The following is a 15,613-nucleotide window of genomic DNA, read 5'->3' as shown; positions in this document are numbered from 1 at the left end:
CTGGACATTGTTAGTTTGGTTGATTGTTTTATTTCCCAGTTAGCTAGACTTTGTGTGTCCACTACATGTGCTGACTGGTTAAGTAGTTATATGTGTTTCATAGATGCTGAGCCTAAAAGAGACTTAGCGTTGACAAAAGGGATGTTTCTACCAATAAATCACCAGCATCTCAAAGAATCTGTATATTTTGTCTTCTTGTTATTAGAACTTAATGAGACTGTCATTTGTACCAATGACCATATGGGGGTTGTTATTCCAAGCGCATTTTTCCTCAGCAAAGTGCCTCCAGTTTATGTAAGTCAGCACCGACCAACATTAATATTGACAAGCATTGTGTCATTTTGAGTAACAATTCCATATCTTTCTGGAATATTTTCTGTCTTCTCTTTTTAGGCTCGGGATTTACATTTAATGATCCAGAGTGTCGTGGTGTTGTAGTCGGAGATGACTATGTTTTCAGCATAAAGGCAAATCTTTCAGACTGTGGCACTATACTGGTATGGACCCATCTTTGTTTTGCTTTAAAACATGGATGTTAAGAGTGAACCCAGACAAAATCAGCTAACACCGACATGAAGATGACCTCTCTTTACCACCTCCATTATTCTAAGAAATTCCCCTTCATAATAAGTTACAACATCTACAGGTGTTGAGGGAAAATTTTGAGACCCAAAAGAAGCTACTTGTGACAATTTATTTGTATTTGCGTAAAATATCAGCAGTGATGTGAATACGGACTGTGAGACTCCTGTGTTCAGATGTTGTGTGGAATTAGCTCATAGCAAGTATAATAAGATGGACAGAGAAAGCACACACACTGGAAGCCAGAGAGAAGGGAATGAAGAGAAAAGAAGGGGAGGAGCAGTATTTATTTCAAGAAAGAAGGGCAGAGCTGTTTCTTTTTAAAGCATCAATGGGACCCTGAAAGGCTTGTATTTCTTATTTATCAGCATTTATGTGGGAATGATGATTTTTTTTTTCCTTGTTGAATCTCACTGAATAGAAAGGTCATAAATCATTGGCCAGTGAGGCTCCTGGTTATTTTAATCCAGCCACTCTAAAAACTCAGCGCGTTTAAATCCCTGCACCTAAGTGTTCTTCGAATGCTCGGAATGCATTAAAATTTTTCTTGTAAAGCAAGCAAAAGGTTAACACGGCGTTCAGCAGTTTTCCCAGTACTTCATCTCAGCATTTTACAAGGTTTGTTCACAGCAGCAGAGGAAAGTAAGTTTGCTCTGAAGTAAAATGGCTGTTGCTAAAGGAGAAGAATGTCATGGCTGTCAATCACGCTTTCACCTTGACTGTAGCACCTTTTACGCCCCACCGCAGAGAAGACATGAAATGTTTACAGGTCCAGTGTTTTCACTGAAACAGGACAGTTTCCTCCACTGACATTTCAATGATGGCTCTGGATTGTATAAGGTGCAGGTAGCAGTGGGGGTCTGTTATTTGCTGTGCGATCTGTCAGCAGTCCTCTCAGTGAGGCTGCCAGAAGAGGGGTCAGGTTTTTACCAAGAAGGTGAGATGTTCAACTTTTAGAGCTAAGGGCACTTTGTCCTGCTTTGTAACTATAGAAGCCATCCTCCATTTGATCTCAGCAGGGCCCAGACAATGTCACTAGTGTGTAGTCAAGACCACCTAACCCGAGACCGAGACAAGACCAAGACCAGAGGGTATCGCGGACCGAGACAAGACCAAGACTTTAGGGTCCGAGACCAGTCGAGACCAAGACGAGGGGGGCGAGACCGAGACAAGACCAAGACCAGTGCCTGACACTACATGACACAATAAAATGTGAAACATGATCAAATCACTTCTCAAATTGATCTGAAAGATCCGCATTCCCATAAAATCATCCTGATATTAAACACTCACAGCTCAAATAAATATAACCATCTTTATTAATACTCCTGGGTGACTTCCATCATTTATCACAGAATGTAAACAATATTCATAGTTCATCACAATAGTCTTAACCTTTTCTCTGCCTTCATAAACTATGCATAAAGTTGTGTTGTTTTTAAACCAACAACCTTTGTTAAAAATGGGTGCTTTTTCAAAACCACATAGCTAAATGTGTAAAACTGAAAAAAATGGCAAACACTCATCAACAGTAAGAACTAAAGCCTTTAATCTTATACAGATTAAAGCTGCAGGATGTAACTTTTATAAAAAATCTGGTTTTACATATTTGTTAAACTGTCACCATGTCAGACAGTATAGAGACCGATAATCTGCGAAAAATGGAGCTCATCCACCTCCTCCCTGAAAAGCTCCCAGTCAAAACAACCAGTCAGAGCCAGGAGGAGGGTCTTAGCACTGTCAGTCACTCCTGGTGTATGCTGCTCAATGTAGTTGTGTGCAAACTTCATAATTTGGTATCGATCCTATGTAAAGTAAACACAGGGCCATTATCACCGACACTGATACCAATACTTTTTAATAATTATGAAGAATTTCCATGAAGTTTAACTGGTTTGAGATTTTTTTCCTTTGGATCATTAATTAGTTAAAACCCAGGATAGAATTGGGCAAAGTTTATATGTAAGTAGAAAATACTTTATCAAATAAAAGTTATTGTTCTGAAACAATAGAACAAAACAATTTTCCCCATAAATTGATGTTTGGATTTTTTTTCATAAATTAAGTGTACAAAATCATCACTCAAGAACAAATGCAAACTTTTTTTCCAGGTAGCTTTTTCAGAAAGTATAATAAAAAATTAATAAAAATGTTCCTTCATTCACTAATTTTCTACAAATTTAAATTTAAATTTGATTTAAATGTTTCATAGCAAAATCCTTTTTTTTTCCCAAATAAAATATGTATGCATCACATGACAGTATAACAAAACACTGTGGGGAGGGAGGAGCAAAGTGCTCTGTGCTGTGACAGGAGCCGACACTTAGACAGTCAGCTCGCATCTTTGATGAAACCGCAGCACTGCATACAGGAGAGAAATGAAGCCCAAAGTATCGATCTCATCACACTGATATTGATCAATACCAATACAACGTTGGCATCCATATTATCGATATTAGGATCAATCTGCCCACCACTAGCTCAATGTACTAATGGCGAAGAGAAACAACTACTTACTTCTCTGCTGTTACCATGGTGGTGGCCATGGTTAACTTCCGGGTTCTAGCAAGAAATATTTCTCACCCCAGCACTAATGCTAATGCTAATTAGTAAGCTAATATAACCACCAATGCCGCTCCCACTTGTTAATTGAGTGATGGGGCCTAAGAACTAACCAGAAAGCAGTAATCAGTTTTTTTGGACGTGTAGTTACATTTCTCGAGGTGCATGTCAGGTTTTGCTCCAGAGAGGATTTCAGTTATACACAAAGGATCAATGCAGAACTCTAAATCAGGCCTTATTAGATTGATAGAATGATCATTTTTGCATATAATCCAGAAAAGTTACATTTATACATCAAGCATTTAATGTGTCCCAGAGTGCCGTTCCTTCCACTGTGTTTGCAGAAATCACATAAAAAATACACAACAAAACATAATCCAGATTCCTCAGCTGCTAATAGCATTTCCTACATTGAATATCAGCCACCATATTGTGAGCATAAACTATCACGTTTTTAATGCAACAATAGGAAGTGACATCATCTTGCTGGGGGAACTGTAGTATTTTATTCTTGAAGGCCTCTCATAGCTCTACTGGTGCTGAAAACTAATGTTTGACTATGGCTTTTCTGAATACAAGTAGGGCCTGCAACTATCAATTATTTTAGTACTCAAGTATTTAATTGATTACTCCGTCAATTAATCAAGTAATTGGATAAGAAATAATTTTTCATTTTAACAATTCTCAGCATATTTTAACTTCCGTACTGCAGATGTTTCTCGTGTGAAAACAAACAGGTGGATGGAGCAGCTACAAAGTTCTCTGTTCTTCATGTTGCTGATCAGGTGGTTGATAAAAACATTTTGAAGGAGCAGAGTGCACAAGCGCTGTAGTCTCTGTTTGTCCCTAGTGGTGGCTCCAGCGTACCACACAGTGATGGAGGAGGTGAGGATGGACTCAATGATGGCAGTATAGAACTGCACCATGGTCCTTGCTGGCAAGTTGAATTTCTTCAACTGCCGCAGGAAGTACATCCTCTGCTGGGCCTTTTTGATGACAGAGGTGATGGTGGGCTCCCACTTGGAGGTCCTGGGTGATGGTAGTTCCCAGGAAGCGAAAAGAGTCCACTGTGGTGATGGGGGTGTCAGTCAGGATGATGGAGGGTAGAGGGGCTGTGTGCTTCCTAAAGTCCACTATAATCTCCACTGTCTTCTGGGCGTTCAGTACCAGGTTATTGTGGCTGCACCAGGACGCCAGACGTTTGACCTCCATCCTGTAGGCCGACTCGTCCCCGTCTGAGATGAGTCCGATGAGAGTCATGTCGTCTGCAAACTTATAAGCTTGACAGGACTGGTGGTCAGAGGTGCAGCAGTTGGTATACAGGGAGAAGAGCAGAGGAGAGAGGACACAGCCCTGAGGAGTGCCAGTGCTGATGGTCCCGGGAGTCCGAGACATTCTTCCCCAGCCTCACGTGCTGCTTCCTGTTCATCAGGAAGTCAATGATCCACCTGCAGATGGGATCTGGCACGTTCATCTGGGACAGCTTGTCTTGGAGGGATCAGGGATGATGGTGTTGAAGGCAGAGCTGAAGTCCACAAACAGGATCCTGGCGTAGGTTCCCTGGGAGTCCAGATGCTGTAGGATGAAGTGCAGAGTCAGGTTGATGGCGTCGTCCACAGACCTGTTGGCTCTGTAGGCAACTGCAGGGGTCCAGAAGGGGGGCTGTGAGGGACTTGAGGTGGGACAGCACCAGACGCTCAAATGACTTCATGACCACAAGAAGTCAGTGCCACAGGTCTGTAGTCATTTAGTCCAGTGATCCTTGGCTTCTTGGGGACAGGAACAATGGTAGCGGTTTTAAAGCAGGACAGGCACGTGGCAAGCCTCCAGTGAGGAGTTGAAGATGTTCGTGAACAATGGGGCAAGCTCGTTAGCACAGTGTCTCAGTGTGGCAGGTGAGACACCATCTGGACCTGGAGCTTTGCGAGCTTTGACACTCCTGAAACTGCTTTAGCACCTGGTCCTCCTGAATACAAAAGACTGTGGGGGTGGGGGAGGAGGGGACTCTGGGGTGGGAGTCCTTGATGATGTGGGCTTCTCTGAGGTGTGGGGAGTGGGGGAGGTTGGGGGGTGGAATATTTCTGTTGGCTGTATTGTAGTTGGGACTGGTGGAGGTGTGTGGCTACAGCTGACGTAAAGAAAAAAATAACAGCTGACATCCTCTGCACAACACGCGCGCACATTCAAAACATGCGCACTCACAGCACAGAGAAGTAGGGGGTGAAAAAACATCTCAGCGATCCACTCGTGTTAAAGGGTCGTTTTTGTTTTTTTTGGAAATGCTCCGCTTACACGGAGACACCTGAGCTGCAGAGCTGAAACCAAACATCAAAGCACAAATTTGTGTCGAGGATTTTTAATAATCGAATTGCGTTATTCCAAGAATCGTTGCCAGCCCTAAAACTTGCATTAAATTTTTAGTTTGTGTATCAAAATACATGAAGGTTGGTATTTACCTTTCATGCTGGGATTTTTTTTGTTGAATCGGAAGCCTGAAATTTTTCCTTTGATCTTCATTTCCCTCTTACTTCTCTTCGTGTTCATTGCGGTTATTTCGATTTATGCAGCACACGGTGACCATAGTGAGATCAAACATACACATTGTGAATGAAACTGTCGTGCTCTGTGGTAGATTGCAAACTGCGGTGAAATGATACAGGCGTAAGCAGCGATAATAGCAGCGACCTAGCCGGGGCGGAGTCTGTGAGGTGCGCTCCTTTGAGAGGCAGAGGAGCGCAATCTTTGTGGGATTTGAATCAGTACGTTTTGCATCCAATAAAAGCAAAGATGTTAACAAATAAATTGGACAGTATTCTGGCAATTTAGTGATATTTCCACAGCTGTGGTCTTGACTGGTCTTGAAATAAAATCCCGAGTCCGCAAGGTCCGAGTCCATGACAAGACCGAGACCAAATGCGGTCGAGTCCATGACAAGACCGAGACCATCAAAAAGCGGTCTCGAGACCGGTCTCGAGACCAAGACCGATCTCGAGTACTACAACACTAAATGTCACACACACCACATTTTCATCTGTCCCTATTTCAAGTTCTGGTCTACACTTGGGGATAGATTTTAAAAGGATGGTGATTTAATCTCAGTGACTACTGACATTTTAATTTGATCAGTACAACTGGGAGATGATGCTGCTGTGTCCAGCTTGCCAGTATTTACATGTATAACCACACTGCATTGGAGTTTATGTGTTTTTAAACAGTTAAAAATCTCCATTATTGCGGTGCCTCCATAGTGTAGTGACTAACCCATTTGTTTGCCAAGTCAAAGGTTGCTGGTTCACTTCCAACTGGTGACACAAATCCCTCTTGGGGTTATGTCAGGAAAGGCATCTGATGTGCAACACTGACAAATCAAAGAGCTACCTGCTGTGGTAACCCCCCTGTGGCAGGGGAGCAGCCAAAAGTAGCATAATAAGAAATTGCATTGTGGTAAACTGTCTCCCACTATCAACAAAGTTCAAGGACAGCAAGGACTGCAAAAACAGATCTTGAATGCTGAAGATATGGCAGCATTTTATTTAAAAAAATAAATAAATTCAAAGCTTCTCAAATGTGTTACTTTGCATCTTCTGTAATATGGTATAAAATCTGGTGGTTCTTACCTAAAACAGCATTATTGATTTCCACTGTTGTGTACTGACAAAAACCTAAAAAGTAACAATAAAGTATATTTTAACTGCACCCTGCACTGACCTTCACACATGTTATGGTCTCTCCTTAGGCCTCAGATGACACACACATCATGTTCATAAACACTATACACAATAACTACTCAGATATTATCACAAGAAACTACATCAACATAACATTTGTGTGCCGCTACCCCATCAACTACATGGTCCAACAACCCAACGGGGAAAATATGATCAGAGTGGATGTCAGGTAACTGTTCTTGTTTTGTTTTGTTTTTTCTGATTTTTATCCAACAGTAAAATGGTTTGTTCTCAACATTTGGCTTTTTTTTAAAAACTTATTACCTCTACAGACCCATCACTCTCAACACGGAGGACGGGAATTTCTCAGTGTCGATGTTGCTGTATAAAGATGCAGCCTTTGAGGACGAGTGGACCACCGTGCCATCACTGACCCTGGAGGATAACATATTTGTAAAAGTTTTCATGGTAAATCATTTGCAGGGAAAAGTCAGTTTATTCTGTTTTTCACCTTCACATAGATGGAGATCTCACCTGAATAATAATGTCTGTCATATATTTGCAAATTGCCCCACTGTGCAAAGTGATGTTTTTGTTGAGAGGAAAACAATAAGAAAAAAATATCTGTTAATAATGATGAGATTTGAGAGAGATTATATATGCTTGGCTTTGACTCTTAAGCATTCAAAGTGCTATTTTTGAGCTAGTTTGGGTGTGCTGTTACACACCGTTAAGCAATATGTTTTGTGGGAAGTGTTCCAAGCAGTGCTGGAAATCTAACACTCCACCCATGACTAGACAGTCTTTCATGCTGTTATAACCTCTTGGTACACCTGCTGTTTACTTACTGTGAGTCATCATTTTGTCGTGCATTATGGAAAACCGTTTGCATTGTGTTAAGAATTAATTGGCCATCACTCAACTCTGTGTCATAGATACCTTCTCATCTGCTGCTGCGTATGGAGAGATGTTGGGCAACACCGACAAGTGATCCATACAGCAATATTCAGTACACCTTCATCGGAGACAGGTCTGCCTCTGCGCTGTTTAAACTAAGGACTTTTCATTGTGTAAACAAAGCATTTAGCACTGTCATAAATTTATGGTCATAGTGCTTAATGTTTATTTTCCTCCTTTAACCAGCTTGCAGTTGAAAATGCATGATCTCCATGTTCACACAAGATCCTTTAAAAAAGTTGATGCTTGTTTATGGCATTCTCTTTGGCTGTGTTGTTTCATTACATTTGCAAACAGCTTGACATCCTCCTACAGGAACACTGTTGAAATCTGAAATAAGAGAGTTTGTTGCATGGAGAGCCGGCCAGAAAACAACTCTCACAGTCTGGTCATGTGACTCCTGTCTGAGAGGCCACATGCATTTCACTTCAACAGCTGTGCATGTCCTTGACAACCAGGCAGTATTTGGTACTGTTGGCAGCAGCAGTGCTATTAAACACACAAAGATTTCACAAAGAGATGAAAACACTCAAACCATTAATCTAACTATTGTCTTGTCTCACCACCAGTAGTTGTAGTAATAGTTTTTTTATTAGCTGTTCCTCCTTTTTTATATTCAAAGTTCAGCATCATGTTTCACTGCTATCAGCAGGCCTCCCAGACTTCTTTGTCTCTCTCTCTCTCTCTCTCTCTAGCTGTCCAGTGTTGACCAACGAACAGACTCTGACCGTTCTGAAGAATGGTCAGGGCCCAGAGGCCATGTTCAGGATACAAATGTTTAAGTTTGTCGGCAGCTCTTACACCAACGTCTTCCTTCACTGCAACGTCCAGATCTGCCACGAATGGTGCCAACCTGTGAGTGACCTCGTGTAGCACCCGTTCCTCAAACTGGGAGTCAGAGGCCAGTTCAGACAAGTAGAATAAAATAGAATAGAATGCCTTTATTGTCATTACACAGGATGTACAATGAGATTGGAGAGTAGTCTGCTATATGCTATATTCAATGCTTCTGTCCCTAATATAGACCCATCAGCCTAGGACTGGTTTTCAGCCACATGAGTTGCCCTTATTTCAAATATACAATGCTTGTGACTGAGGCTAATAGCAATACTTTCACTCATGTATTTGCCAAACAGAACTGTTCCAGTGAAGATGGACCACTGAGAACACGGAGAGACATCCCACTGTCCCATACAGTGTCTTACGGACCCATAAGGCGACTATTAAACCACAGCGAGAAGCCCAAACTGAGTATGTTTGTATCCAGTTTTTGCTGCTAATATAGTTTAACTTCACAGCATAAAGATTCCAGAACCTGAAAGCAGTTCATGTGCATGTGGTTGCACCTGTGTGCAGATGCAGGGGGAGGCCCAGCTGTGGAGACCTTTGTCCTCGGAGGACTCCTGGTTGTCTTACTGCTGATAACAGGAGTGTTTGGGAGGTTGTGGCTTCACTCCAGACATTTCTACCCAGCACGAGAAGCACAGCTTACTCTGTCCAACATTCAGCACATCTCAGAGGGGGCCTCATGAATTGCATGAACTTTGTACAACTGGCAAATGGCCATAGAAAATATAATGTGTTGCATGTTTTGCTCTTTAGAAAAGAATTTGCTTGATTTGTAAAAAGCAATGTAATAAACATTTCTTTTAAGGGTGTTCCTGATTTGAGGAATGTGACATTTTGAGATACTTGTACTTTATGTCAGTATTTCTATTTTGTGCTACTTAATTCTATCATCCCATAAGATTTCCAAATATTATTTTGCTGTTTGCGAAGGCCTGGATACTTCAGGTACATTTTTGCTGATTGTATTTTCACTGAAGTAAAATTGTTATTGTAAAACCTATACGTAATGGTTATATTTTCATTGAGTGGCAATACTACTTTTAAATATTATTCTGTTTCACACTCTTTCAAAAAGTCCTGTGAAATACCCAATGGTGCACCAGTCTGTTACTAATGCAGTACGTCTGTGTAAATGTAAATAATTAAACGGGGACCTAACAGTAGTTTAAGTTCAAATTAAACAATTTTCCTGCACAATAATGAATGTTTACATCATCAGGGGTGTGTGGCATTTATTCAGACATAAACTACAGTGGCTGCTCCCATTTAATATCATCCATAGCAACAACATTTTTTTAAAAAAAGGGCCTAACTTTACCTTTTAATCTCATATAACATTTGGGTCATATAGCTTTAACTATGAGACCCAAATGTCACCCATAAAATGCCCATATTAAACAATGTGTTATAAAGACATCAAAACATTATTCATGTTATGGAATTATTCCTGTTTAAAACACATGAATTTGGATAAATATGGCTTATTTGTGTACTTTTAATACTTCCTTGATACAGAAGTCTAAGGAACAATCAGGCTTAGTTACACTGCAGAAGGATTAGTGCATTGGCAGTGTGCTTGGGATAATTTTCATGCTGAAAAATGAAGCTGCTTGCAGTCAGACTCTTTCCAGAGGGTATTGCATGGTGGATTCAAATCTGATGCACTGGCTGAAATGCAGCCCCAAACAATGACAGAGCCTCCACTGTGTTTTACAGATGGCTTCAGACACTCACTGTGGCACATCTATCCTGACCTCCTCTCTACATGTTTCTGCATTCATCCCTCCTTAGGACTTGTTGCCACTGATTTTCAGTCCACCTTTTGTGTAATATGACATATCTCAGCGATTTCTGCCTGTTTCTCTTCCTTAAGAACGGTTTCTTGACAGACACCCTTCCACTGAGACCATTTCTGATGAGGCTTCAAGGAACAGTAGATGGATCAAGTGAAGGGCCAGATGCATCTCTCAGATCCTGTGTCAGGTCTTTGCTGGATTTTTTTTTTCCTATTTCTTAAAGACATGACTTTCAGATAGTGCTCATCTGCTGAAGACAGGTGTTTTAGGACTGCCACTTCTTTTGTCCTCCAGTTTCCTCACGTTCAGCCGAGTCATTCGGTACAACACATTTAGACACATATGTGCAGCCCCCCCCCGCATCTCTGAAACGCATCTCCACAGTGACATCTACTGGCCACCTTTGCTATCGTCACATCTTAATTATGCTTTTCTGTGAAACCTCGACGCAGAGAAGCGTTGAACTATTATAAGCAAGGCTGCTTATTACACCAAACTATCATAATTACGATCCACACAAGTTTTGGTGAAATCCCCGTACAACAAGGCAAGAAATGTGTGGTAGTGAAGCGCGTGTTCAGCAAATACCATTTCCCTCCGTTATTGTTAACGCATTTGAGGGTGTTTCATTTGCTTAGCAATTCCGTGCAAACCAATTTATGAAAATAAATATATAGAGAAAAGGCTCCTATGTTTCTTATGAAAACCACATACTACTTTAGTTTCTGTGGATTTGAATGTCAGCTAATTTGTTGGTAGTTAAGACAGACCCCACTATTCTTTGTGAAAGATGTTCTGACCTGGGTTGGCTTCTTTTACCTCCTCAGCCATAGAGAAAAATGTGTTCAGCACAGTTCTTGCAGGTATACAAGGTTTTGTTTTCACTTCTGCTGCTTGCCTGTAGGATGTTGATGTCTGTGGTTCTGAATTAATGAAAACTATAATTAGTTATACAGCACAGGCATTACTAACACATTACTTGCATTATTTGTTTAGCTGACAGCACCTCTAAAAGTGACAGGAAAAACTGAAACTGCTCACCATCTGTGGTGATATGGTGGCTTAGCACATCAGTGAAGCACACTCCAGAGTCTGGGTCCTTTCTGCTCCTGGGCTTTCACCAGTATTTTCAAAAGATTTATAAACCTTAGGACAAATACCCAGATGATTCCTGTGTCCCACATCTGGCCTGCAGGCTTTCCTTAAAGTATGAGCCTAGTGTACAAAACACAAAATAAAACATTAAATACTAATAATATTAACGACACTGTATGATGTTTATGCTCAATTTTGCACCAACTATACAAGACTTAATGTGATTGCAACTTACCTGATTGTATAGTTGGCTTTAGCACTACATGTTCAACCTTTGCTGACAGTTTGTACTGCAGTATTCTGTAGAGTATATCAGTTTTTGACACTCTGCTCCTCTGAATGTTCCACTGTTACAAACTTAAACGCTTGAAAGAGTGTTGTGCATTCATCAATCAGTCCATATTCAGAACTTGTCAGAGGAACAATATCATTGCTCAGGTTGGCAAGTGCTCCGCCCACTGGTTCACGTTGCTCAAACAGCCATTACAGCATTTCAGATGTGCTGTTAAATCTAGTCTCCACTCTTTGCAGCTGCATCTGAACAATCCAACAATTTGGGGGGGTTTTGTTGTGGATTTCATGCAGATGAGGTGTCTGGTGTGTGTGTGTGTGTGTGTGTGTGTGTGTGTGTGGGTGTGTGTGTGTGTGTGTGTTGTGTGTTTTTCTTTTGCTTTAACAATTTCTTTTAGACTCAAGCTGCATGGAGCGGCCATCTGGTCTGTTAAAAATGTTAACAAATCAGCCAGTATGAGCATAATAATTAGAATTCCAATTAGGTCAAAATGACCTATTTTTATTATGAGTCCAACTAAAAACAAATATTTAAAAACTGATTCGTGCAGTAAATCGTATTTTTCATGAATATGCAGTTGGTTTTGCTCTGTCCTCTGTTTGTGGCAACTGTGTGTTTCCCTGAGCTTCTGGTACTAAAGTAAACATTTACAAAGACCCATAAAGCCACAACAGACATGATTATGGGAAATATTCCAGAATTAAGAATTATCCTTACAGTTTTATCAACAGAACTTAACGTCTTGTTTGCAGAACTTCAGTGATATACATTTTTGAAATGCAGTTTTCTTGCATTTTGAATGAAGCCTGAACATTGTAGGAAACATGTTCTGCAGCTCTGGAGCATCAAGAAACCAATCACTGTAACTTTTCCCTCAGAAAACCACTTTGTTGGATAAACACAGAGTGGAGCTGATCCAGAGATGTGAGCAACGTTGGACCGATACTGGATGAGCTCCTAAAAGAACAAGTGATCCACCAAGAAAGTTACGACACAATCAGAGGTCTGCCAACCTCTCAGGAGAAGATCAGGGAGCTCTACAATGGTCCCCTGAAGGTGGCAATGCCTCAAAAGACGTCTTCTATCAATCCTTCAGACACACGAGAGACGGCTCGTTAATGACCTCTGCTGAAAGAAATATGAGGGTGAAATCCATTTTCAGACAAAGAAACTAAAAATCTACTGAAAATCAGCATTTTACTTTAAAACAGGGCTACAGTGTTTACTGTGACACCTTATGTTTAAATTTGTTGAATTTTATTGTGGTTCATTCTTCATGTACCTGTGTTGCATTTTTTTTAATGTTTTGTATCACATTTGTTCTGTCTTGAATCACTTTTTGCTCATATGCAGGAACTGTAGTACACAAACGAGTGATTAAAACATGCAGCATTTTTTGTCTCTTTGAATCTGAATTTTAAGTCTTTATCATGTAGAAATTAATACTGATTTTTTCCCTATGTATAATGTATTTATGCAACAAATAACAGAGAGACTGTTTTTAATTGTTTACCTTTTGTAAAGTTAAACAAAATAACTGGAATTATTATGCAGATAAATCAGCTTTAAACGTTTGCTTTTCTCCAGTTCAGTAAAAAGCTATGGCTTCTAAATGTTCTGTAATTTATCTTCATAATAAATTCTTCATACAAACTGAATTGAATGTCTTAATAATAACCTTTGAAATAAATACACTCATGTACTAGAGAGTTGCATTGGTTGGTCTTTCTTGTACGGTTCCCAGATCTTCCCTGATGGGATGATGCTGTGGCGTTGTTTCCACCACTTGTTTCCCTGAACAGTTTTGTTGTTGTTGTTGTTGTTGCTGCAATGATTGTGAAGCCAGGTTTCCCCTGCATGGCCTTGAAAGGGGAAGCAGCTCTAACTATTCCTTTTAAAGTTGCACAGTTGGGTATTTACCGAAAGAGGTCATTTTAAACACTCCATTTAGGATTTTATATTTCTCTAATAATTCTTCCCTCTGTGTTAATACTGCAAAACCCTCCAGGGCTCTACGGGTTAGTGTGTGGTACAAAGAAACATGAAAATAATGTTTAATTTGAAAATACACTGATGTGTATGGTGCTTTGTCTTAATCATCCCTCCTCCTCCTTATAGAGTTTGTGTATGTGTTTCATCTACTCGAATCTGCAACATGTTTAACAACTATTTAAGATCTTTAGACTATTTCATGTATTGTGTGTTTGTGGATGTGATGGGACTCTTAAAAAAAGAGTTCACAGAGACACCACTGTTCATAAAGACCGTGTGTTTTACTTTGTAGCACAACTGTGTTTGCTGGACAAAGTCTGCAACATATTGTTTTAAAAATAAAAGCTGTAACATTGTGCTAATGTGGCTTCACTTGACTGAGTATCGTATCGGAGACTATGGAGCAGACATTCAGTGGTTCATTTAGTTGTGTTCCATGCTGCGAAGATCAAAGCCTACTGTAAGTATATTTTGTCATGGCCCTTCTTCTCTCTCTCTCTCTCTCCCTCTCATTTGTTTTGGTCTCCTGGCCTGTGGTTCAGGCCTGGGCCCAACTCTGGTTTCTGCCCTCTGAGCAGTCAGTCACCCAGAGGCTAAACACACACCTGTTCCTGATAATCTCATCTAGATGACTATTCAAGCAGACGAGCTGCCAATATGGCCAAGTCATATTTTTGTATTCCTGCTGTGTGGAACCAATGAGCATTGATCTTAAAAGTCTGCACATACACATCAGTGCTCATAAAGACTAAATATGTTAGTAGTATTTTAATACTTCAGCATTGCTGCATCATCTCCACTGTATTAGTGTTATTCTTAAAAGGTAATTTCCTATCCATCTGATCATGAGCCATAAAGACTTAAAGTGCTTTGTGTGTGTCTGTGTGTGTGTGTGTGTGTATGTTTCATAAAATACATACCTTCAGACTATCACAGCTGTTATCTTTTACTATTTCACTCACTCCAAGCTGAGGACACACACACAGGACTCGTGACTGTATGGTCACATGTAATCCTGTTAATCTACACACTTTGTATAACACTTCCTATTTGATTTTGTTTAAACCACAGAATAAAAAGAAGCTTAAACTATGTTCTAACCAACCAACTCGAAGGATCATTTATTTACTCAAACTGACTTTGCACCTTTCAGTCAAAACATCAAATTTACTATGAAATGGTGAATAAAAGATGGGATTTGTTACCAGGGGATGTTTTTTATGAGTAAATTATATTGAATTGCAGTAGTTAAAAGTATTAGCTGAAATTGTATCCGTCATACCTCTGATGTTTATGCGACCATAATCAAACCTGTCAGCTCTGTAAAAACAGTATTGCTGCAGGTTCTTACCAACCTTCTCTATACACTTTATACGACTGAGTCAGAACATAAAGTAAAATGCCTCTGAAACTGTCAGAGTGGTAATGCTGTGGCCGGCAAGGCAGAGGACCCCAATGCAGGACTCACAAGGTGAGGAGCTTAATGTAAAATTAAAGCTTTAATAATGAAACTTGGCTTGACGAAACATAACATGAACTTGAGATATTAACGTGAACTTGAGGCATAAACATGAATGTGAAGCACAAAGGTACACAGCAGGATTAACAAACAACGAGGAACAAGGGAAGGGACAATGAGGGAAAATACAACGGGTGAGGAGCACAGCTGAACATAATTACAGAGATGAGACAAGGGGAAGCAAAACTAAATACTAAGTGTGCAGGACAAAGGACTGTCAAAATAAAACAGGAAGTAACCAAACATGGTACAAGCAGACGTAACACATAGGGAGACTGGCACAGTGCGACAGTTGTTTGGT

General features: G+C 40.3%; 1 protein-coding gene across 1 annotated transcript; it reads left to right on the top strand.

Annotated features, from left to right (window-relative positions):
* The first annotated feature begins 258 nt into the window (after window positions 1-258).
* LOC115773089 (uromodulin) lies at window positions 259-9,472 on the top strand. Its single transcript, XM_030719598.1, has 8 exons — window positions 259-294; window positions 394-497; window positions 6,881-7,041; window positions 7,145-7,280; window positions 7,748-7,842; window positions 8,465-8,624; window positions 8,906-9,020; window positions 9,126-9,472. Exons 3-8 carry the CDS (start codon window positions 6,902-6,904, stop codon window positions 9,299-9,301), a joined length of 822 nt encoding a protein of 273 aa, XP_030575458.1. The 5' UTR covers window positions 259-294; window positions 394-497; window positions 6,881-6,901; the 3' UTR covers window positions 9,302-9,472.
* Window positions 9,473-15,613: the final 6,141 nt, after the last annotated feature.

Source organism: Archocentrus centrarchus, chromosome 22 (assembly GCF_007364275.1).
Source record: "Archocentrus centrarchus isolate MPI-CPG fArcCen1 chromosome 22, fArcCen1, whole genome shotgun sequence".
NCBI classification, from domain to species: Eukaryota; Metazoa; Chordata; class Actinopteri; order Cichliformes; family Cichlidae; genus Archocentrus; species Archocentrus centrarchus.
Note: the sequence above shows the minus strand (reverse complement) of the source record. Positions and strands in the feature narration are given on the sequence as shown.